We start from the raw sequence: 24,669 nt of genomic DNA, 5'->3' as shown, positions 1-24,669 counted from the left end.
TAAAAATTTTCGAAGGAAAACTTATGTATCCCTGAACTTTGTACAAAAAAGCAATAAAGCCAGAACTGAAAACTTATTTATTTTGAATGAGAAATTATTAATTACAAGGATTTTTTTAAATGGCAATCTTTAAACCCCCATAATTTTACAAAAAATAATCACAGGTGAAGTATCTTTTCAAATTTAAGCTCAAGGCAACAATAGCTTTCGAATGATATAAAAAAAATCTGTCAAAAATGGCTAGTTAAAAAGTCGAAATTTGTCTGAAGAAAAAACCCACCCCGAGCACAAATATTCCGTTACTTTCGAATCGAAAGTCGGATCAATTACCAGCTCAACAGACAAGACTAGAACTGAATTGTAGAAATAGTTCAAGACTGATAGAAATTGAGTTTGAACAACGAGACACTGCACGAGCATTTCGATAGTCTTTTTTATTAAATTACGTTTCCTTGTTCAACTTACAATTTATGTCTGCTGTTGTTAAATTTGGTGGAATCCCTCATACGCGAAGGACCGAATGCGCGAAAACAAAAATCAGCCAATCAGATTTCAGTGATCTAAAATTTGGAAAGAAATTAAACATTTCCAAGCGCTGAATATTGATTTTGACCGAATATAAAAACGGCAGAAATATGCATAATGTTCAAATTGTCACTGACCGCCGCCGATTGGAACAAATTTTATTTTTCAAGGGTTTCGTTATGAAAGAAGCAAAATATAGCTTCATTTAATTCATCTTAATTGAATGGCAGTTGCTTATTTTTAAAAATTGACTTTCGGCTAATTTTCTTTTCGGTTTTCCGCTCACGAGTTTTTTGCTCATTCGGTCCTTTGCGCATGATAATAGCTCCCGTTAAATTTAGTTAGTAAAAGATTCAAATTCAAATGCAAATATCCAAACTTTTTAGGTTAAAACGATTATAGCTAAAATATGAAGTTAAGTTTTTTATTATATTCCTACGATATCTTTGATAGCAAAACTGAAACTGAGTAAAATTAGTTTCACAAAATTGTCTTCATAATTGAAAAGTCAGTGATACGCTATATGTAATTTTGGTTTGATTCTTACGAAAAAATAATCATTTTACTTCTATGATTAATTCAACTCATTCTGAAGAAATATTTTTTGAATCTGACTGTTTTTAGGAGATTTAATATAACGGAAAACGTTTTTATATCTATAGCTTCAATTGATTATAAACGCTCAATTTCTCTCAGTTACAAAAGCTTTTAAATATTTTACAAATATTTATAAGCTGACTTTCAAGAATGTTTTTTTTTTCATCTGGTTTTTCCATTTATTGTGGTTATCAACAGATTGCCAAAACCAATTTTTTTTTTTCACAGAAATTGAAAATCAACAACTTACAAACAAATCATTAACTAACAAGTATCATAAAAAAGCACTAGTTACAATCATGATAGTTGGGCTGTTTTAACTAGATGTGTCCCTGAAGAAAACTTTTACGCCCTAAAATCTCCAAAAACAAGTATCACTTTTTTATTTGAATGTTTGATGCTTCACAAACATTGCGGAACCCATCATTCATACTTGCTGTTTCCTGGAACCCAACTATTATGATTACTATTGCCAGGCGCTGTTTCTTCATTTTTTGGTAGGTTATTAGGTTATTTGACCATGGCAATGTGTCTCTGCAGGTGTTTGATTTTGTTGACCATGTTAGCTAGAAACACTAGAAGGGCGAGCGAGGTGAAGTATCCGCAGCAGAGGAACACCAGCATCAGCCAATACGCCTCACAGTCGCCACCACAATTCTTAAACATTTCCTAAACCCACAACGAATTGTCAACTCCTCTCGCAACTAATTTTACAATACGTATATTTTAAAACTCCGCACAGGGATGGATTTAGGGCTATCCTAAGGAAGAGCAGGGGGGGGGGGTTAAGGTGTTTCAGATTTTTTTGTCCTTGTAAGGTCGATAACTTTGTTTTCAATTTTTTTCTTAAAAAAGATAAGCAATCTATTTAGCGCAATTTTTTGCACCACAAGATCTTGGCACTAGTAAAGAATTTGTTTTACAAAAAGGTCAAAAATGAACCTTTTTAGAACGATTCGACCAGAATATTCAGATTTTTTTTTGATCATCCGAAATTAATATTCATCATTCAGAATTAGTATATAGTGTTCACAGTGCCTTAAAATTTTGGAGTTGGTTGATGTAGAATTGGCCATTAAATAGTATCAAGTGGAGGACTTTATGGCAAGAAAGGGGTTCGAATTCTGAGCGGAAAGGGGACGTCCCCCTAAATTCGTCCCTGGCTCCAATGATTAACGAAAACATAGGTGATTCATATGAAAACAATTGATAAGGGTCTATAGAAAGATAAAAAGCTTGCATCCGGTCACAAAAAAAATAAGGCTGTTCTATATGTTTAAAATAGTCAGCGTGATCTGAAATACTATAATCAATGTGCCTATAGTTCAAGGAGGAGCTGTGATTGAGCAAAACTAAAATCACTCGGTGACATTACGAGGCCAAATTGTGTGTTTCTAAGGCGCACAAATTTTTGAGTGAAGATCTGGTGAGCTCGTTGACAAACCTTTTAGCAAGTTAAAAATTATAAATTGAATCCAGAATTCATGAACAGCTACCTTGCGAAGTAATTTTTGTCAACACATAAAATGTTTCGCAAAATATGCAAAGAGTGAAAAGATCAAAAGAAACTAGCAAAAAGAGCAAAGCATTGAGCTAAAATTTGTAGCTTCATCATGTTTCAATTTTATGCCTCTAGCTTTATTAAAAGCATAAAAAGCTAAGAAAACTAAGAAAAATACCTTGATGCGGATTTCACAATATAAACCCTAGTCGATCAAGGAGGGTTGTATTGTGAGATCTTGCAAGATTCTTGCAAATAAGAGTTATCTTGCAAGATCTTGCAAGATGGAGGTTACCTTACAGGATCTTCAAAGAGTGAGGTTATTATGAAAGACTTTGCTAGAATGAGGTTATCTTGCAAGAATCTTGCAAGATTTTTGCAAGATCTTGCAAGATAACTAATTATGAAATTATTCACAAGCAAATAAACGAAACAAAATGTTGAAAAAATGAACCAAAGAGAATTGACTGATTAACTCAAAAACAATTATTCACAAAACCTTAATTGAGCGCCAGAAAAACTACGGAGATCCAATTTGACTACAGTCACGAAGAATTCTGAGTTAAAGCTCAAAAAAATTAGGCTAAGCGTATTTTGATAGTGTTCATTTATATTTTGATTTTTCAAGTTTCGTAATGTAAATAGTTTCAGGTTGTCGTTATAATTTATGCATTTCAAATTAAAAATTTTAAAAACAATTTTTTTTGGACTTTTTGAAATTTTTCATCTGGCAGCGGTTAAATTTCATTTTTTTGTCAAAATTTTGATGAATAGAGTGGTTTAGCTTGAGATATTTTGCATGTTGTGTTCGACATGTTGTGTTCGACAAATCCGACAAATATTTATGTTCATCTAATTATGCGGTTATATTTTTCTATTTAATGTTGATTTGTTCAAGTATTTAAATGTTTCTACTTGCCACCAGGTAAAATGTCTACTCGTAAAAATACTTGTCTTCCTGTGTAAATTTTTTTTTTCACACAAAAAATCATGTCTTTAAAGATCTTGCTAGAATTAAGGTTATCTTTAAAGGAAATTGTCTCGCCAGATCTTTAAAAGAGATGCATCTTCTTAATAAAAATCTTTAAAAGGTCATGCAAGATAACCTATCTTTATCAACTAGGGAAGCCTTTTCGCGTAACCCAGCCTTGGTGAGCAGTCGTTTGTTCCATGATTCGTTAAAATTGACAAAGATTATGTGAACGGTGTGGTTTGGTTTTCCTTAGAAACATATCTTTTTTTCACCAAGCCATTGGTGCCATAGTTTTTATGTTATCTGAAAAATGTCAGATTGTAAAAATGTTAGATTGAAATGAAAGTTAGCTACTTTAAAAATGTCAGACTGTAATGAAAGTTAGTGAATCAACTAAAAACTATGAACAGGTTTGTTCATTATACAGTAAATCGTAACATCACACATTACGCCATAATAATTTAGCCATTAAGCTATAATAACGTATAACAACAATAAAACTAGACGTCTTAAAAAAAAAATTTTTTTTTTCAAATTAGTGTAGTTTTTTTCTGTGTGGTGTGATAACAAAATCTGAACAAAACAATAGAAATTATGCATACTCGATAGTAATAGTCAAGTTTGCCAATTGGAAAGTAGTTTAATAGAAAATGACTAAAAAACTGAAAAAAAATATAGTTTTTTAAATTTCATAAATGTTTTCTATTTTTTTTTGCAGATGCTCTCCAAATTTTTGAAACTTTTTTCCCAATATGGCGCTACAAAATTCCAAAAACTTACTTTGCCCGAGTAAAACTAACTTTTCCGGCCTAAATAAGCAATTGTAAGAATTCACGTTGACCTTATTAGCTTGAAATAAGAGCAAAAATAAAAAAAAATTCAAACCAGTTTTTCTCCACACTGATAAAAAATTGTCAAAATTTTAAAAAATTTCTGATGTTGTTGGAATCAGGATGAAAGGGCTTTAATATGATACATAAATTGACCCATTCTATTTTTGTGCTATCTGATTTTGCGTGGAAAAAAAACTAAAACACACCGAAATACAACTTCCTAAACTTTGCCCCTAAATTTTTATTTCAGACCAATTTGTTTGGAAAAAAAATGTAGGACATTTTTTTTCTATTTATTAGTATTTGAGAATTTTTCTTTGGAACAGCTGAGCAGTTATTATCATAACGAAAAACTTTTTTCGGATTTTTCTCTGACATTTTTTTTTATTTGGAATTTCTAGAGAAAAAATGATTTGTAATAATCTGTCTGGATTTCAAAACTTGCATAAACAGCGACAGTAAACCACGATTTTGAATGAAAAACCTTTTTATTATTGAGAATTTTGAAGAAAATGACTGAATATTTGTTCTCGGGTTTTTTTTCCCGAATAATTTCGACATATAAGTAACGACTTATAAATTTTGACTTATTGTCGGCCTGATACAAGCAGTCTTGTAAATTTCTAGCATTCATTTTGTTTTTGTCAATAGTAAGACGGAATTTCAAGTGGTTTGTTTCTCATCCATCATTAAATTACGCGCGTTTGATGTACTAGTTGAAAAAAGGGAGCACTAGATAGTTAATTATTAGCGCACTTCAAAACCATATGGCAGTTTACTATCTCAAAAGGTCTCGACTTTACGCCCTCCCTTTATAGCTTTTTAGGGACAACGATTTATAGTTACCAATTTCAAAACAATTCAACCTCTCATAGCAGTTAACGCATATTTGTAGCCTTGCCGAGGCTAGTATAAAGCATCTATGAGGCAATTTCTGAATTCCAATCTTCAATGAAGATCCACAACTGCTATAAAACTCTCCCGGGGTCTTATAACAGTTGTTTAGCTCAGTAGTGAATGAAAACTTATGAGCCGGAAAAAGTTTGGCCACATATTTGTAAGGTTGCAAAAAATTTTGAACGAGCCTCCTGGAATTTTGACCGGACTTTTTAGCGAGATTTGTTGCAATCAAAAAATAATACATTGTAATCGCATTAAATTCCAAGGAAAGTAAACGTACAAGTCGACAAGTCCAAGTGAAAATATCGATGCGTATGATGTGTGTGGTGAAGTTGAAAACATCAGCATGTTGTGGTGACACTGTATATGAACTACTCTAACTGGAGGGGGGGGGGCTATTCTCATGCGCGAAGAAACGAATTCGCCAAAATTCTCAACCAATCAACGCTCTTAAAATGTTGCAAAACGGACTGATATATAAGTTTATCACTTATTTCGTTCAAATTTTAGAACACTGAGCTCTGATTGGTCGTTAGATACTTCGCGCATTTGTTACTACATCATTAGAGTTCAACCATACTAACGCTCTAAGCAAATAACTAAATTGAATTCCAACAACATCACAAGCCATATAAAAGTTTGGCATCAAACTATTTACAAAAAATAAGTTCACCTGAAGCTAGCAACTCTGGCAAAGATCAGCCACAGAAGTTCGCCCTCACGACGTTAACCCTAATGTCTGGTTATTACATATAATTTTTTTCCAAAAAGAAACAGCAGATGGCAAACAAAGGTAAAATACTCGATTGCTAAACGTTAAGCTCGGTTGTTTGTGTACTGTTTAGAAACGAAGTCCCCTAGTACCGTCACTCGTAGCAGTAATTGACTTGTTACCAGGACTCTGATCAAACAAGTTGGCAAAACACACCAGATCATGTTTTTGTCAAAAATTGCATTTATAAGGTTCTTTTGGTTCTGAAACTCGCTAGTGGTAAGTATCTTAAACCGGTTTACTCGAAATTCTTGAACTAGTTCGCTTTGTGGTTACTGCTTCTAACAAATGTGATTTATATCTAGAATCTTAAGAGCCCCTGTAGAAGAGAGTGGAGACTTTTGGACAGAGAACACCGAACTGAGCTCATGCGGCAGTAACCAATAAACAAGTTCAAAAGGGGCTTCAGTTTACTAAACGCAAACTAAAACTCAACTTCACAAGTTTTTTACTGTAATTTGTAAATCATGCTCCATAATATTTCTTGATTAACGAGTATTAAAACTTTTGAAGCACACTTTTCACTCAACACCCAAAACGCTGCGTGTAAAATGATTTAAAATTCTTTCTTAGAAGCAAGGTCGTGTAGATCTTTGTTATCAGTATTAGAGCAGTTTGAATTTTTCTGATCCTAGCCATCAAATCGATATCGACTATCAAAAGCAGCTACATTTTCAAATTCAAGCAAAGCATTAAAGTAGTCGTAATTTATATTCAACCTTTTTAGAGCAATAATTTGACACTTGTACCCATATACAGAAAGGAGTGAGCAAAATTTGATAATCGTTCCACAATCCGACAAAAACTTTGAAAATTTTTTTTACGATTCTTTTGTTTATTTTTAATACCTGATTCAGATTATTGTTGTTCGAGCAACCGTTTGCAAAAACACTAAATGCAATGATTGATTTTATGAAGCTATTATAGGAATTAGGGATGCTCACGATGAAATACAATAGGATTCAACAAAAGAGGTCACAACAAAATATTACTTTGGTTGAAAGGTTAATGTGAGCATTGAAGCTCAGTTTTCATCATTCACTTTTCCTAAAGATGTTATAACCGAAACCTGTTTACGTGCTTCGTTGTATAACACGATTTAAGCTGCAGTTTTTGACTTAAATTATCCTACAATTTTGTTTCAACACAATTTAAAAAAAATGATTTGATTTCATCCAGTTGCTGACCTGAGAAACACACAAGAAAATTATAATTCTTTTTTTGATTGGCACTTTTATATGCAGAGCAAAAACATCTTAAAACTTCACTATCAGAGCCTTAAGTAACACAAGGGGCCACAGGTATCTTTTGTTTTCATTAAAATCTTCTAATTCTGCTGAGTGGCCCCTGCCCGTTGAATAGCTTTTAATTGTAACAAGAAGTAACCCTCGCACTTCACAGTACTTCAATTTTAAAAACAATTACCAGTGTTTGACTGTATCAAACGTTTTCTTCAGATCAGTAAAACAAGTGACTTCTTTTTGTATGTTTGAGTATTGAAGGTCATATTACAGAATCGCCACCGCATCAATTTCAGAATAACTTTTACAAAAGCTAAAGTAACAATCAGTGAAAGAACAAAATTAATCGACAAAATGAACCAACCTAAAAAATAGCCAATTGAAAGGGTCGACAAATGAGCGTTTATTTTTGGCGGATGATTAACTGGCCATCTTTTTGAAATGCCAATAACTTCGCAAACTTAAACAAATATGGGTATTGACCAATTTCCATGCAATTGATGAAAAGGCGCAACAAATACAACGAAATTACAAGTTCAATAGTTTTATAGAGTATCTGATAAAACCATCAGTACTTGCTGAAGATTTATTGAACTTTTTTAAGATAATTTTTAAAAATATCAGAAATTTGAATGAGCTTCAATCAAGAAGAGTTTTGATTAGAAGCAGGATGGTTTGGACTGGCTTGATTACCATAACGTGCTGATAGCTTTCCAACATTTTTCAAAAGAAGAAAAACTTATCAATTTCGATAGCATTCGAAAAGTTTATATGCATGTTTAGTCTATCAGAATAAACATTAGGCAAAAAAGTTTTGAAGAGGTTGAACAGTTTTTTACCATTTCGACCCCATGCTAACTCACAATCATAAAACTTTCTTGGTTTTGTGATCAAGTCATTTTATTTTTTTTGCTTAATGAATTTATAAACCAAACATTGACTTGATGAGTCAACACTCAGCTGCCTATCAAAAGCTGCTCGCTTTGTCTTTTTGTTTTTGATGCTCTTGTTGACACATATTTGTTAGCGTTCGTAAATGAATAAAAACGTTTGATGGTGCATGCCTATGTTTTTTTTTCAAATATCCTTGATGATTTGTTTCCCCAATAGTTGCTGGCACTCCCATTTTCTGTCAGCTTCTCAAACTACATTTCTAAACGTGAAAGAAAACTATATAACTGAATTGGATCACTCAAATCAACCAAGGTTCGAAGTTTTGTCTAAATAATTTTTTTTATAAATGGCGAAAATGATATCTTTGTCTAATGAAACATAGTCTGAGATGTATAATCTTCAATTGATACAGACACTTGAAAAATGCATATAATTTGATCTGTTGACTTTGCATTTTGGGCTGTTTGCAATGTTATCGTCAACTCAGCGTGAACTTTGTAATTGTAGGAAGAGAGATGCTTCTCAAATTTTACACTACATTAGTTGTCATTGCTTATATTTGTAATTGAATCCTCAGCCTATATGGTTTGACCATTTATTATTATGGTTTCAAGTTTTGTTAAAAAATTTTTCTGGACGCAATTTAATTTTATTTTCGAAGCCGTTTTTTTTTCATTTTGTTTTAAAACCTACTGCCTTCAGACCACTTCTACCTCAAGAATTAAAACACCTCATGTTTTGAGACCATATCGCTTCTAGAGTCTCTGTTCCTGTAAAAGTATTACTGTTTGTTCATTTAACCTCTGATCTTAACTGATCGTTGACCTTTAAGTTGTTAATTTATACACCTGCCAAAAGCGCAATGGCTTTTGGTAGACTTAGAATTTGGCACTATCTTTAATGATACGAACAAATCAACCGAAACCAATTCAATCTTTTAAACCTCTCTTACTTTAGTTAGCATCACCGTCTTTTATTTAGTCTTAAATAAAAGCCTACAGATTTTAGTAGGAATCTTAATCAACCGTAGTCTTAATCTATTCTTAGTTTAAGTACACTCTTAATCAACTACGAGTGGTATCCTAACTTTTTAACATGGCGCAGTCTAATGAATCGAATCTACGAGGACTAGAGGTTTTTTGGAACAACTCATCAAACGAAAATCAACATGACTGGGAAAGGTGGTCGGAAAAGTTTCAATTGACAATTATTGCGAAAGACTCCGTAGACATCGAAGATGTAATTAACCCACCGATAAGAAACGAACTAACTTACCCTACGGCAGAACCACCGGACCCATCCGATGATCAGGCCCATCGCGCCGAAAAAGAGGAACATCACAGAGTAGCAGTACAAAATTATAACGAAGAATTAAGAAGGAGAAGGGCGGAAGATAACGCAAAATTTAACGGACTTCAAATCGGAGACATTGACAAGAAGCTAAAATCACAGTTATACCTAGCACTCTGAAAAGAAGGACAGAAATGCTTCTCTCATAAAAATCCTGGCAAAAGAATTCTGGATATCAATTTCGCAGAATTTTGGGAACTATTAAAAACTACTTTCACGATCACTACAAACCTAACATACGAAAAGTTTAAATTTTTTGGCCGGAGACAGAAAGAACATGAGTCCTTAGAAAAATTCCATGAAATACTTTCTGAACTAGCAAAAAATTGTAAACTGGGGGAACTCGAGTCAGAACTAGTAAGAGACATTTTCATCACAAACATGAGAAATGTCCAGATCCAAAAGAAACTATGTTTAGAATACTTGACCCCAGAAAACGTACTATCTTACGTATTAGTTCACGAAAAAGGTACTAAAATCCATCAACAGTATCTAAAATTCCCAACTTACAATCCAGGACCAAGACCACAATACGTGAAGAACGAACCAACCCTAAACATCGTTGAAATTAACAAATGCCGCAATTGTGGTCAGCAATTCAAAAAAGGACACCTATCCCCATGCCCGGCTAGAGGTAGAAACCGCAATACGTGCGGACGGAAAGGACATTTTGCTAAACACTGTAGGAGTTCAGCAAAAACACAAACTAACATCGTCGATCAGAATCGTGTATCCCAAGAAAACGAAAATATCCGGGCCAACCCGCAGGAAAGTTCCGAATTTGAGGTTAACTTAGACGACTTCCTAGTTCTAGCTGTTGACACAGATAACCAAATAAATGCCGTAGAAGACAAAATAGAGCGCGGAGTGAGAACAGTATTCAATCACGAAGGATTAGAATTGAAAAAGACACTAAAAGTATCTCTGGGAAATTTCAACCCTTACTATACCGAGCTTCAAATTGACTCAGCAAGTCCAGTTTCCTTCATGAAAAAAGACCTACTACACGAATTGAAGATACGAGATAGATTTTTAAAGCTAGAACCTGTGGACGAAATAACAAAGAAAGCATACCAGGGCTTCGGGAGTACGATCAATATTATTGGAAGAGTTCGAGTGAAAATCCGATCGAAATGATGGGAGGCTAATGACCAAAAACTTTTTATCACTGAAGGGGCTGAAAGAAATCTACTGGGGAACGACATTTTACCGATATTGGGTATCGTAGTATTTCAGAAACAACCTCCACCCAACGGGTCAAAGTCATGGGAAGACCAGAAAGTATCACCCATTGGGATAAATGTCAACCAAATAAAGTTCGCATCGGACAACCAACAGGATCAAAACCAAGAGACACCATCTCAAAGTGAGTTTAAATTATACATATCAAAACACTTTTCAGACCTCATAAAAAGAACTGGTAGATCAAAGAACTACGTAGTTAATACTTATTTTAACGAACCGATAAAACCGATACAGGTGAAAGGGAAACGTATCCCGATCCATCTTCTCCCCAACGTCAAACTATGCATTGACCAATTACTAAGAGACGGACACATCGAAAAACTATCTAGATGCTCTGAAGATTGTTTTATTTCCCCCATCGTGATTACAGCAAAAAGGGACGGATCAATCAAACTAGCATTGAACTCAAAACTACTAAGCAAACAGATATTTCGCAATAGATATCAAATGCCGAATCTATTCGAACTAAATGACAAAGTAGCAGTTACTATTAGCGGCCACGATCAAAGAAACATCTGGTTTTCATCGATAGATCTAAAATACGCCTACAGTCAAATACCGCTTTCTAAAAAGGCAAGTAATCAGTGTAATTTTAACATTGTGGGGGGAGAAGTAACGGGTTCCTACCATTTTAAAACCGGATTCTACGGACTAGGCGATATGCCTAATGAATTTCAACGCATAATGGACCGTTTGACGGAAAAACTACCGAATACCCATTGTTATCTTAACGACATCCTAATCGCCACCGTGGGTAGCGAGGAAGAACATAAAAAGCTAGTCATTAATGTGTTAAAAACGCTAGATGACGAGGGACTAGCCAAAAAATGGGAAAAATGCACATTTTTAACCCACAACATAGAATGGTTGGGATTTAGAATTGACGCAAAAGGGACGACACCATTAATACATAAATCTGACGCAATCAAAAATCTAAAAGAACCAAACTGCATCAAAGATATCAGATCATTAATGGGATCGATTAACCAATTTAATAAGTTCATACCAAACCTAGCGTCCCTATCAACACCGTTCAGAGAACTTATGCAAAAAAATAAACCATTTAAGTGGTCCACAGTACATACAGAAGCGTTTGAAAAAATCAAGAAAGAAATTTGTAATACGGTGACGAACCACCATTTCGATGTAAAACTGAACACTCGGGTGAAATGCGATGCCTCACATTTAGGATTGGGCGCGTCCATCGAACAAGACCATCGGGGGAATTGGAAGACCGTAGCGTTCGCTAGCAGATTTTTGAATATTGCCGAATTAAAATACAGCACTAATGAAATCGAACTACTGGGATTAGTGTGGGCACTAGACCATTTCAAAAATTATCTACTGGGTAAACAATTCTCAATTTTAACAGACCACAAAGCCCTAATAGGAGCACTGAAAGACGATAAATACAGTAAAACGGCGCAATCACGTCTCACCCGTTGGGCGGATAAACTATTACCCTTCGACTTTACTGTAGAACATTTACCCGGTAAAGATATGGGATTCGTTGATTATATATCCCGACACCCATCGGGTGAACCCGTACCAGTTTCTCTGGATGACGAAAAATTTGTTATCGCTTCAGTAAATCAGATTAGTACGCTCCTAGGTTTTGATCATCTAATGCCAAAAAATTCGTGGTCGCAAATAAGAAATAAATTCTCTCAACATTTCTTAGCACATGACGTCACTTCTTGCAATATGATTGGCCAGTCAACAGATCATATGACCAGTCAAGAAATAGAACGTGAGAAACGAATTGCTAAGGCCGCTGAAACTTTCCAAGCGATAGCTAACTATTCCAACATTTCAGTGTGCCAAAATTCTCACTCGCGTACAGAACTGTGACTCATCTTGCAAAATAAACAATTTTTTTTACGAATTTTAACATCCTGAAAGAAATGGCAGAACAAATTGAATTTAACCAACAAAAAAAACTTATTACTAAAGAAAACACGGACGTTTTAACACCAAGTACTAGTAACCCGTCGGATAACCCCGAGAAAAGATCACCTAGTAAAAAGAAAACTGTTAACATATTCCCTTTCTCTTGGCCGGAAATATTTGATTCAAAATTTATGTCCCTCTTATCAAAACAAGATCTAGTTCTGAAGAAGATAATCAAAGCAATTGAGGAAGATCGAAAACAAGATATTTTACAACTGGGAAATTACTATAAATCGTATTTAAATAATTTACATGTCAGTGGAGGATGTCTTTATCTGGACAACCGATTAGTAATCCCAGCATGCCTAAGATCGACTATGCTCAACAGACTGCACGAAGCTCACCCCGGCCAGTTCGCAATGAAAAGTCTGGCAACTCAATACATCTGGTGGCCGAAAATTTACCGTGAAATCCAAGTCCACGGCGAAAACTGCATTGAGTGCGTGAAAGCAGGTAAAAACTTGAAACCTCTTATAAAACACAATACCCTAGGGGAACTCCCAATGGTCGAAAAGCCAAACCAAGAAATGGAATTAGATTTCGCCGGTCCGTTACCTTTAGTATAGGGAACAAAAAAATACATATTGGTGTGTGTAGACAGATTTTCAAAATTCCCATCAGCTCAAATAACATCCAGCACATCGGCAAAATCTATCATAAACTTCCTTAGTAAATACATTGCTTTACACGGGATACCTAGAACCATTAGAACAGATCAAGGATCTGGTTTTATCTCCAAGGAAGTTAGAGAATTCTGCCACGATCACAACATAAAGGTAATATTTAGCCCAGTGGGTGATCATAGAGCTACCGGATTAGTGGAACGTCTAATCAGGACCATTAAGGAAAGACTCTTGGTTATGGCACAAGAACGTCCAAAACCTTCACTAGAATCTGCACTCCTGAAAATAATAAAATGCTTAAGAACAGTAACTCAGCAGTCGCTTAACTGCTCTCCTTTCGAAGCACATTTTGGTAGATCCCCTAACACCATCTGGCATAATTTAGTCAAATCACCCTCTTCGAATAACCTTGATTGGAATAAAACTTTGTTATGCATAGTTAAGGGCAAAAAACTAATGAGCCGAGAGCGAAGACACGACTGGGACGCCCCCGACGATATAGAAGATGGAGAAGTTGATGAAAACTCATCATCCTCGGAGGATATCTCAAATGCAGTGAGATATGTACCAACCAGTGCTGGATCCCCAGTAAAAGGGCTTTCTCGATCAGAAAAAAGAGATGCCTTGGGCATAAAGGACTCAATACTGAACAACCCGCCGGGTAAGACCATTATTTATCGAAAAGTCCAAGATAGAACGAAAAATGAACCATACTATAGAGTACTCAAGGACGAAATCGTAAGGGAGTCAGATCACACTGTGACTTTGAAAAATAAAACGTAAATAAAACGTAAATCTGATTTAGCCATTAAAAGACAGTGCACCCAGAAGAAACCAAGCCCAAGAAAACGAGATCAGTTAGTTAGATTCTATGCGACTAAAGGATTGAGGAAAACTGCAAAACCGCCAAGAAATGTCGGATTTAAAAGCTCAAGAACGACCCAAAGGAAAAGAAATCTCCAGTGGAAATTCGAAGAGCTTGATATTGCGAGACGAAACGCGGCCATGAACGGCTCTAGGGAAACTCTTCTCAGAGAGGAAGAAGAACAGAGAAAGAGACTGAGAACCCCGATAGGCCTCGAAAGTGACCAAGAATCAAGCCCGTCGGGCAAACCCGACCTTCATAAAAGTTGTGTAAATGAACCCGGAGTGATGATCGAACCACGTGAAGAGATTTCAGACGACAATGCTAGCGACCTAATTTCACTAAAAGACCTCAAGGATAAAACATTACTCGAAGCTACAAAATCAGACGAACACCTAATCTCCGACAGAACAGATCCTAAGCTAGAAATATCAGACTACGTTGATCAGAAGGTCGAGGTAGATGAGATTCCCTTGATCGACTTGGATTCTGGCGATAATGAAAGAGACCTACAAGCGACCCCACAGTTGATTCTCTTGGACACTATGGAGGAGGCCAATAAAGCGAGTCAAGAAATGCCGTTTCTTCCAGAGAATCCCGGAGGAGAATTTTCCCAGACCACTGAAGAACTAATCGCCATGGCGGAGACGCAATCTAAACAAATACACTCTGACCGTACCACGAAAACACAGAAATTGTCCGGTACCGCTAAGAGGAAAGCGTCATCTCCAATGAAATCACCACCCTCGAAAAAATTGCCAGAAATCTTCACACGTCAGAACACCAGACCTATGCGAACTAGGCAGCCTCCCAAGATGCTAGGTGAGAGAGTGCTTACCAGTGTAGTTGATTTAACTAATGAAGATCATGATGGCCCAGTATTTAATTCACCTAGTTTGGCCTCAGCATGCACAACGATAGAAGCAACTACCGTAGAAATGGAAAGCCACCAAGTCGACCTAGTAGATCTGACAACATTAACACCACCTTCATCATCGCGTCCCACTATAGTTCACTTGCGGGAAGAAAACTATGCGTGCCCAAGTGACCCGAAGCCCTCTATAACAGATGACCAAAAGACTCCTGACAAGAAGGTCAAGTTTAGCCCTGATGTCTGTTCCGCACAATTTAACCCCGCGGGCCTACCTTATGAAACCTCAGCTTCAACATTCGTCCCCATTGTACCTGACCCAGACTGGCTGAACACTGCCTCTATCATTTCGGCGATAGAACTCCTTGGACGGCCAATGACGCTGGAGGAGTTAAGGAGATGGACAATAAACAAAGCAGCGAATCGGGAAACTAATTAGATGTAGGAGCTCCAATCCAGATGCTATCATAAACGTTCATGAACTCTCAAAAACTTCATTAAAGAACTTTTAGTACCTTTAGTATCTTGTTTATTGTTGAATGCTACTAACATTCCATTGCCTCTAGAGCCATACAAACTTCTAGTGCTGTCGTATTAATCCAAAAAAAAAAAAAATTGGTAACACTTATAACCTTATTTTAGCCATATAATTTCGCCTGAATGTCGGTAAAATTCTTTTCACCCATTGGGCGCTACCACCGGATAACCATTAGATTTATCCATCTTAGTACTACCCTCTTATTTTGCTTATTCTCAAAGATAACTCCCTGCCTACCTTACTGCCCAATTCAACCTAGTGCTATTCCAGTTTCTTGCTCACCCATAGTAACCGTTCTACATTTATTTCACCCGACGAAAACATACTATTCGATCCAAGGTGCTTTGTTTTGATTTTTGGGTTACTGCTTGAAGAACATGTCTTCCGGCCTATCGGGCCCGTTCATCGGTCTTTTCCGTACCGTACACCCGTTCCTTCGACCTGATAACCGTGTAATTTTACTTAGTATGTAATACGCTTTCTTGGCCCTCGGTGCTTTACCAAGTTTGTGTCCCTACTGATCTAGATCCACTCTCGGGGGTCTTAGACAATGCGCCTACTTATTCAATCATCCTAGCACTTAATTACTTTTGTTTTGTTCTCTTCTTGTGAGGCGAAAGTAATAGATTATAGATAAATTTACGCGGGGAATGTAAAAGTATTACTGTTTGTTCATTTAACCTCTGATCTTAACTGATCGTTGACCTTTAAGTTGTTAATTTATACACCTGCCAAAAGCGCAATGGCTTTTGGTAGACTTAGAATTTGGCACTATCTTTAATGATACGAACAAATCAACCGAAACCAATTCAATCTTTTAAACCTCTCTTACTTTAGTTAGCATCACCGTCTTTTATTTAGTCTTAAATAAAAGCCTACAGATTTTAGTAGGAATCTTAATCAACCGTAGTCTTAATCTATTCTTAGTTTAAGTACACTCTTAATCAACTACGAGTGGTATCCTAACTTTTTAACAGTTCCTAATAAGGGGAGAAAACTTATGAAACAGAAACCACATAAAATGTCAGCTTCGAATAGCCAAGTCTCACTGGAAACAATTACAGACGTTAATATCAGCAAAGTTTTTTTAAGTTAGCAGTTCTAGACAACGGCAGCTTAAAGATTGAAGTATGGCAGCACGTATGGGTCTCTTTCACTCATTGGTATTATTTAGAGACTTTTTGGACCAGAATCAAGTTTTTCTTATTTGTGTTTTTCTTCTTGAAACATCATTAACTCAGTTGCTAGCAGCTATGCACTTCCTTCGTTATTTGCCATCCTCAGACGTTTGACAAAATCTTGGTTGCCATCTTTCAATATCTCTTGTCCACTGTAACCGATTTTGAATAACGACACCATTTTTCGTTTCTCTTGATCGCTCTGAATTGATTGTAGATCTTCGAGAGCTCTTCGGTTGCGCGGGGGAAGATGCAGTTATCTTAGTTTTGACAGAATCATGTTTGGGGCGACCTTTTTGGGAACAATGGGCTTCCCATTGCTTTGAAATGGTTGCTTGCCTAGCATCACCCGACGATGATATACGTTATTCTCGTACTCAAAACAATATAAAAAAAATTCGTCTAACAATATGGGTTGATGGAAACATTGTTGAGAGGGTGACAAGTTTTTATATTCGCGGGATTAATTTTGTACTCAAGCTTTTGCAGGAGCAATTCAATTATACTTTTCTTGACGTGTTCATGGTTCAATTCCACATTTTAATCAATAATGTAGTCCTTTTGATTATATCCGAATTCTTCATTCTTCAATATCACAATCTCTTCACTTTGTTTCTTGATTCTTCTGTCTTTATTGCGAAGATCTTCGAGAATATCTTTCGGAGTATTCTTCACAGATTGATCAACATTTGTACATTCCTTGTTTTGGAACGATTCAATTCCCCCCCCCCCCATTTTTCGCTTCTGAAATTGTCGATTAGGAATGCGACGATTAATTAATTATTTAATAAGTTCGGAGCGAAACGTGTGAGGACGATATATACGAAGTTATGGGAGGCGTAACATGTGAGATGTGACTTGTGCCACTAATTTTAAGAAGGTCGAAACGTGTGAAGAGCAAAATGCGTGGCTAAATTAAGAAAGATGATCGAAATGTATGAGGCAAAACGTGCGACATTCAAACAACTGGTCAATCTGTCCAAGCAGGAGTAAATTCAAATTTTAACTAAGTCAGTCGTTAGAAACGCACCTTTCTACTTAAAAAAGCTATGCTACTAAATGAAACAGAACGCACCTTGCCATTATTTACAAATTTTTAAACGGTGAAAAGATTCCGTGTACGAGGCAGCATTGAAGACAAAATAAAAACCAATTAGAAAGCAAAACCAAAACAAGTTTTGGTAAAATTTGAAGGATTATACAAAAAGTGCAAAAAAGCTGTTTAATTCTTGATAAAAAAATTTTTAAATTCACTTACTTCTTTGGCATAGATGTGTCTTTCGATAGGTCCGCTCTCAACATAATCGTACCTAAACATGCAGAAAATTTTTTGGGTCCAGTGAAAACACGCATTTTGAAAAAAAAATTTCGACCTGTTTTAGGTAGGCCAAAATGATTTTCCGAGCGCTCCCAGAACAGTATAAAGACCTTTTTGGGCACTTATTGGAAAATTTTGATCAAAAATTGCGTTTTTTTTTGGCGCGCGCTTCCTTTCAAAGTTAAAATATTTTAGCGCCGAAGACGCCTCCAGAAAAATTTTAGGGTTGGTCGGCCTAAAATGGATGTAAAATAATACCAAAGGGGGATCCTTTGGTTTGTGAGGGTGTCTTTCCCCTAAATCTGCCTCTGAACAAGTAGCAATAAAGAGATGTGGAATTTGAATTAGGCTGTAGCGATTTCCTCAACTTGAAACTTCTACACTTTTCAACACCCCTTTTTTATATTCACATACTCCTCATGTAGAACTATTTCACCGCCTTTCCCCTTCATTAAAACCTACTCAGATGCATTTTGCGAGAGAGCGACAGAGATGATGATGATCATAGCGAGGGACAGAAAACCTCCCAACACAGAACTCACGAAGCACAGGTAGTTCTAAATTAAACATATCCAAAAGAGATTTTCAACTGAATATTTTTTTCTGAATAAATCGTGTGGATCATCGGGACTTACGAAGCATTCGCTGGCACTGGTTGGTCGTTTGTGGGAAAACATACTGCTGAAGAAACCAACTGACAATTGCTGAAACAGTCGCAGAGCTACCTAATACAAACACTCAAGCGATTTTCTTGTCAACTGATTATGTTTGAAAATAGGAAATTCAACAATATCAATTAACGCTCAAGAAAACGTAACTTCTACAAAAAAAAAGATGTAATTAAAGAAAAAAGTTTTAATTAGTAAGCTAATCGTAAAAGTGTCAAAGGTGTTGAAAGTGGGTGCCGGACATCAAGCCGACGGGAGTTCAAGCCGAATTGTAAAATTAGGGACTTCAAGCCGAATAATTCCTTATAAGTCGTGAAATATGAACAATTTGAAAACTTTTTTGAAGAATTTCTGAATTTCATGATCTTTCTTCACTAGTTATTGGCGTGTGCATATAATTTAAGCTTCCAAATGATGTTCCGGAAAGTTGAAAAGTAAAGCATGGTTGAAGGCATTTTTTATGTTTATAATTTATGCATTTCAAAAACCGGCTGATGTTATTAACGGATGCGAATCACAAGTGGTGCATTGTCATGAATAACGCTTATTATAGACTAAACTTGCCAAAATTTTAGAAAAGCAACATTTTGCAGATGATAAAATAGCGTTTTGGGGTGCTTGTAAAGTTATAATTTCGGCTTGAAGTCCCTTCGGCTTGAAGTTCCGTCGGCTTGTTGTCCTAGACCCGTTGAAAGTTTATCATAAAAACCGACGAAAGTTGAATACTTTATATCAAGCTGCTGCTTAAATTATATACCTCTGCTGAAGTAAAATCTAAACTGGACCCTAATGTACCAATTCAACCAAAGATTTGGCTCTCAGAAGACAGTATAAAAGAATAGCGAAAATGAGCCAAAAAATCAAGCGAGACAAGTTCGAATCTCTTGATAGCAAACATCAAATGTAGCATTTTTAAACAATAAAAGATCGGCGGCAGTTGAAAATTGATTCGCGAAAATTTCAGACCGTAAGCACAAGGGTCCAATGTCTAACCCAAAAGTTCAATATCGCTTGTGGTACGATTTCCTTTTAAACAAGATGTCGTCAAAAAACTACGTTGATACGAATTCCAAAATTTTACAAATAGCAATTAACCCAAAAATGTAAAGAGAAAGAATGAAAGGGTAGAACAGCTTCTTTCGCTTTCATTTGAAAAACGACTTTGGGTTAACACAGTTTGCAATTTAGTTCAGAAAAAGATTTCGTTTGCTTTGCTAAAAATTAACTGATATTCTCTAAAAAGGATTTTGTATTGCTTTGTTTTTTTTTTTTGATTTGGTGATGGAATGTTTGTGTAAGGGGTGTTTTTTTTTCTTCTCCAGATACTTTTCGAATATTTGAATATTTTGCTAGTAACTTTTGACGTAATTTCTAAAAAAATATTTTGCTGAAATTCAAAATATATATATATATATATAAATATTTCGAACTTCAACATTTTGTTTAGCGAGCGGTTGATCAATCCTCTGCACTCTGCTATTAATTATTGCTGTCACGAGATCTAAAGCAAATTACAGATTTTTACCACAGTTTTATCTCTCTCCACACTAACTATTTTTTTTCTGGAAATGGGACTAAGAAAAAAATACTACAAGGGCTGATCTAGGATTTTCTCGAGGGGGGGGCTCATTTTCAAAAAACTTTCAAAAACTTTGACGACCTTTTTTTCAGGTCGACCAAATTGATTTTCCGAGCTCTCCTAAAGCACTAAAATATTCTGCGCCGTAGGCAAATTTTTGAAAAAACAGGTCAAAAAAGCAGTTTTTGAGCACTTTTTGAAATTTTTTGACAAAAAACTCACGTTTTTTTTTGGCGCGCGCTTCCCCTCAAAGTTAGCATATATTGGCGCCCAAGGCGCCTTTAGAAAAACTTTAGGGTCAGTCGGCCAAAAATGGATTTCTTAAAAAGTACCAAAGGGGGGACCCTTTGGGTCGGTAGGGGGTCGAATCTCTTTTAAGATCCATCGGGTTGTTAGTGGGTCGAAATCCTCGAGGAAAGAATATTCCACCCCAATCCTATACCCACTCCTGGTTTTGCACTAGTGTATATATCACCGACCAAATGTCTACTGGCCGAATAATATCTATTGAATCGTGTTTGTTTCCGTTAATTTGAACTGACCAGTGTGCTGGAGAATATGCATGCGATGGCAAGGGGTAAGCTCCCGTATCTGGGGAAGGCGAGCAGGATGAGGGCCGCTAGACACATGGTGACACAGGTGAAGAACATCAGAGTCAGTCCGGCTGTCATGCACTCCCGCCAGTTGTGCTCCAGGTGGGCCACACAGGTGCTGTCATCAAAATAACTTCACTTCAGTCAGAAACTTCTAACCAAACCTCGCTTGAAATTGTACATTTACACAGTAGTTCGGCTTGGGAGAATAGCAAAAAGGAATCCACCCTGTTGCATGGCATCTCCATTTATAAATGGAATAATATACTTTAGAATATATAAGTTTATATGAACGAGTGTTTAAGGGTGACATTGGCAGGATTGATTTACATAACCCCTTTTTTCCTAATGAATTAACTCTGTTTGTTTTTAGTATCGTAAGTAACGCAAAAGAACGCGCTTCCTCTGTTAGCGCATGTCGGGTTTTTGCTGCACCTGTGTTTCTGACTCATGAGACAATGGCAAAATAGGTCCTTACAGTGTTTTAGGAGAGAAAATCGAAAAACGGAAAATCAAAAAATCAAAAATCAATTAGGTCGACGTAGATAAATTTTGTGATTTTTTCCGTTTTTTTGAAAACCTTACCCCCCCCCCCCCGCCTTTAACAAAAAGCCTAGATCCACCCATGGTCGACTATGTGTTTCTGTGATGTTTTTTGTGCTTGGAAAATAACAGCCGTTTTTTATTTCTGTGATTTTTCGTGCTCTCAAATGACCTTATTTGAGTTAGAGTTTTTTTGAGGAATATTGCGTTTTTTGATTTTTAGTTCAGCTTTTTGTAAAAAAAAAATTCCAAAGTTGCATTTTAAGACATCCATTTTTTACATGATCATTATCATATATCATTGATAATGATTTTACAACATCTTTTACCAAACGTCATTGAACTGTATCCATCTGGATCACCTGTGATTGGCGCAGCAGATTCTGGGCAAAACGGGGGGCTGGGGATCGATCAGAACTAGTCTTGAAGGGGGGTACTGCACTGTCACTGCCTGGTAGCTGTTGCTTCCTCGTACTGTGCTCTCGTAAGCGTGTCTGTAGTTGTTGAAAGCCTGATGACTTTGACTCTTATTCATTTTCAATCTCGTAAATTAAATGTAATAAATTGTTATGAATTGTTAAATTGTAATAATAAATTGCAAATTGTAATAAATTTAGCACGAAGAAATATAAGACAAATTAACTTGTAACAATAAAATGAAGGTTGAAGTTGCTGCGCAAGTAGCACCAAATGTTCTGACCAGTTAACGTTGAAAACAAAACATAAAAAACTTTAAGAAAAAACTTGCAAAAAGCTAAACATTTTGGCAAATTCTAGTTATTTTTAAGTGCCGTTTATCATTCATTAGTAAAACGTTCTCTAGAATATTCCAAAATCTGGCTCCAAGTTCAAAATCCGATTGGAAGTGTTCGTACCAATATAACTTAATCGACGCATTATGAAGCCAGAAGATTTACAACACGAACAATGATGAAGTCGAAACAAAGAAGCAACGAAGATTCAAAAAAGAAAAAGAAAAATAACCATAACATATTCACACAATTGTTCAAAAATGGAACTGTTTATTTAAAATAGGATACTTATTTCAGGAAATTTATTGACTGGTCCGGTTTTTTAGAAAAACTTTTCCCTCTGACAATGTGTAAGCAAAAGTGTAAACAAAAGAGTGGAGTAAAAAAATTTTTGTGTCATTCCAACAATTTTTGGAGGCAATCCAATTTCCTAACGATGATTGGTAAGGGAGTGGCAGAAAATTAGAGGTTGTTGGCTTTCATTTGTTTTTTTTATTGAATCATTCCAACATTTCCTCTGCTTTACCGTATAATGGTGGAAAAATGGGATAGCTTCAATAAAAACAATGAATGAAAGCCAATAAACTATAATAGTATGCGACTCGCTTTTTCGAAGCTGTTGTGATGACAAGTTGTGTTTGTGTTAGAGTAGAAGCGACTTCAAATCGAAATCGAATTAATAAAAAAAACTTGTGTGTTAAAATGAGTGATGCGTAGTGATTCGTTGGATATATTTCATAACTGCAAAAAAAAATTATTTATCTCTGAAAATGAAAACAAATAAAATCCGGTCAATGAGTCTGTCCTGCTAAGCAGCTCCTCGATATATTTTTTGTTAGGAATCTGAGAAAATTTACCAAAGCCTGTAAACTGTTTTCAACTAGAAGCTGTTCGGAAAAAAATCCCCAAGAAAACAGAAGTTAAGAATCACGTAATATTTCGGCCACAGTTATCATTGCAGTTAGAATTGTTCTTCAAACAGATCAAATCTGCAGCCGTTAAACCCGCTGATAATGTCATTTGTTCAATCGATGTACTTAATTTTTTTGCTCTAAAAAGGGTAAGGGAACTCACCGTAGAAAAGGGGAAGATTTGTTAAATGATCTGTTCTTCGCTTAATTTGTCTCTGATTGGCTGTTTTCCACTTTCCGCCCATATTTGAATTTCAGTTTTAAAAAAACTTGTCATGATGTAAAAGAAGTTTTGCATGGTGAACAAACTAAATACTGCGATCATATTTGTTGTTCTTACCTTACTTTAGAACAACATGCCTTCAGCCATAGCAACACGTAAAACCATTGAAAAAATGGGAAATTTGAAATGGGGGGGGGGTTGAAAAGAGATTTTTGATTTGATAAAAAATCAGACCAGTTTTTGCCGACACTGATAAATTATTTTTTAATAATATATTAGGAATCCGAATCCACGAGTGAAAGGAAAAAATATGATATCAATTTGGTCCGTTTATAGTGGCGGAGAATCATAGTTAGGCCAGAGTTCATTCCAGTTTCTTTGTTACTTAGTCGCAACATAAAGTGCCTTTAAGCCGTAGTTTTAAGATGTATTATTAAAATGAAAGCCTCGCCATCTAACAATAATACTAAAAATGGTTTCTTTACAAAAATTCGAAGAATAGTTTTATGTAGATATCTGTTGAATCACTTTTATGCGTCGCTTTTAGAAATTGTTGGTTAGGAAATTCTTGTCTCAACAGAAGATTTTGACTAAACATCTAAGGCGACAAATAACAAGAACATTGTCAAACAATAGTTTCCAGTTGCTTTTGTAATACAAAGTCTTGACGATGATTTTGATTTGAAATATTATTAATCCTTTTATTATTATATTTCCTTTTCAATCAACGCTCAATTTGTTCCAGTTGAGGTAAATTTTCAAGTTCCTCATAATAAAAAAATTTGGCCTCTATTTATACGCCTAAAACGCTCCTTACTCCTTTTTTGTGCGAAAAGTTTTCTATATCATTATCTGTAATAGAAAATGTTACATGCGTTGTTTTTGTAACTCAAAATAATAATTATTCAACCAAAAAAATGAAAAAGAAAATTCAAGTCAGTTTCATCCCTTAAATTTTAGACCCCCGCTTATACGGAGACAAAAGGAGTAAATAGGTCTAACTTAGGTCTATTCAAAACTGATGGCCGAAATCGATGACTAGTGATAAGCAGTAATAACCGTATTTCAAGGTCACTTACTGTGTCCTACACTTTCAGCCTGCGTTCCTGCTACTAACTAATCGACGTAACCGTCTCAGTGAAACTATAACGGTTGATTCAGGCTCAAGTGATTGTGTACTGAAGAGTTGCAGTCGATGTACTGCTTGAATTTACTCTTAGCCAGTT

The 24,669-nt window shown here is 35.7% G+C and overlaps 2 protein-coding genes across 3 annotated transcripts in view; both read right to left on the bottom strand.

Moving 5' to 3' along the window:
- LOC134850986 (DNA replication licensing factor mcm5-like) overlaps window positions 1-17,650 on the bottom strand; it is an 85,427-nt gene extending 67,777 nt beyond the window's left edge. The window contains exon 1 of the mRNA XM_063866843.1: window positions 17,639-17,650. The gene's annotated coding sequence lies outside the window, so the exon portion shown is untranslated. The remainder of the gene's footprint in view (window positions 1-17,638) is intronic.
- Window positions 1,561-24,067, bottom strand: LOC134850987 (uncharacterized). 2 transcript variants are annotated; one of them, XM_063866847.1, is made up of 6 exons: window positions 21,920-24,067; window positions 20,964-21,132; window positions 18,810-18,878; window positions 18,637-18,731; window positions 18,115-18,166; window positions 1,561-1,779 (listed from the first exon to the last, which is right to left on the bottom strand). In XM_063866847.1, the coding sequence occupies exons 1-6, from the start codon at window positions 22,090-22,092 to the stop codon at window positions 1,633-1,635; spliced, it is 705 nt and encodes a 234-aa protein (XP_063722917.1). In that variant the 5' UTR covers window positions 22,093-24,067; the 3' UTR covers window positions 1,561-1,632. The 2 variants fall into 2 exon arrangements, with proteins under 2 accessions (XP_063722917.1, XP_063722916.1); XM_063866846.1 differs by having other exon boundaries at window positions 1,561-1,791; window positions 21,920-24,062.
- Window positions 24,068-24,669: the final 602 nt, after the last annotated feature.

Source organism: Symsagittifera roscoffensis, chromosome 7 (genome assembly GCF_963678635.1).
Source record: "Symsagittifera roscoffensis chromosome 7, txSymRosc1.1, whole genome shotgun sequence".
Lineage (NCBI taxonomy): Eukaryota > Metazoa > Xenacoelomorpha > Acoela > Convolutidae > Symsagittifera > Symsagittifera roscoffensis.
This window is presented reverse-complemented; position numbering and strand designations above follow the sequence as displayed.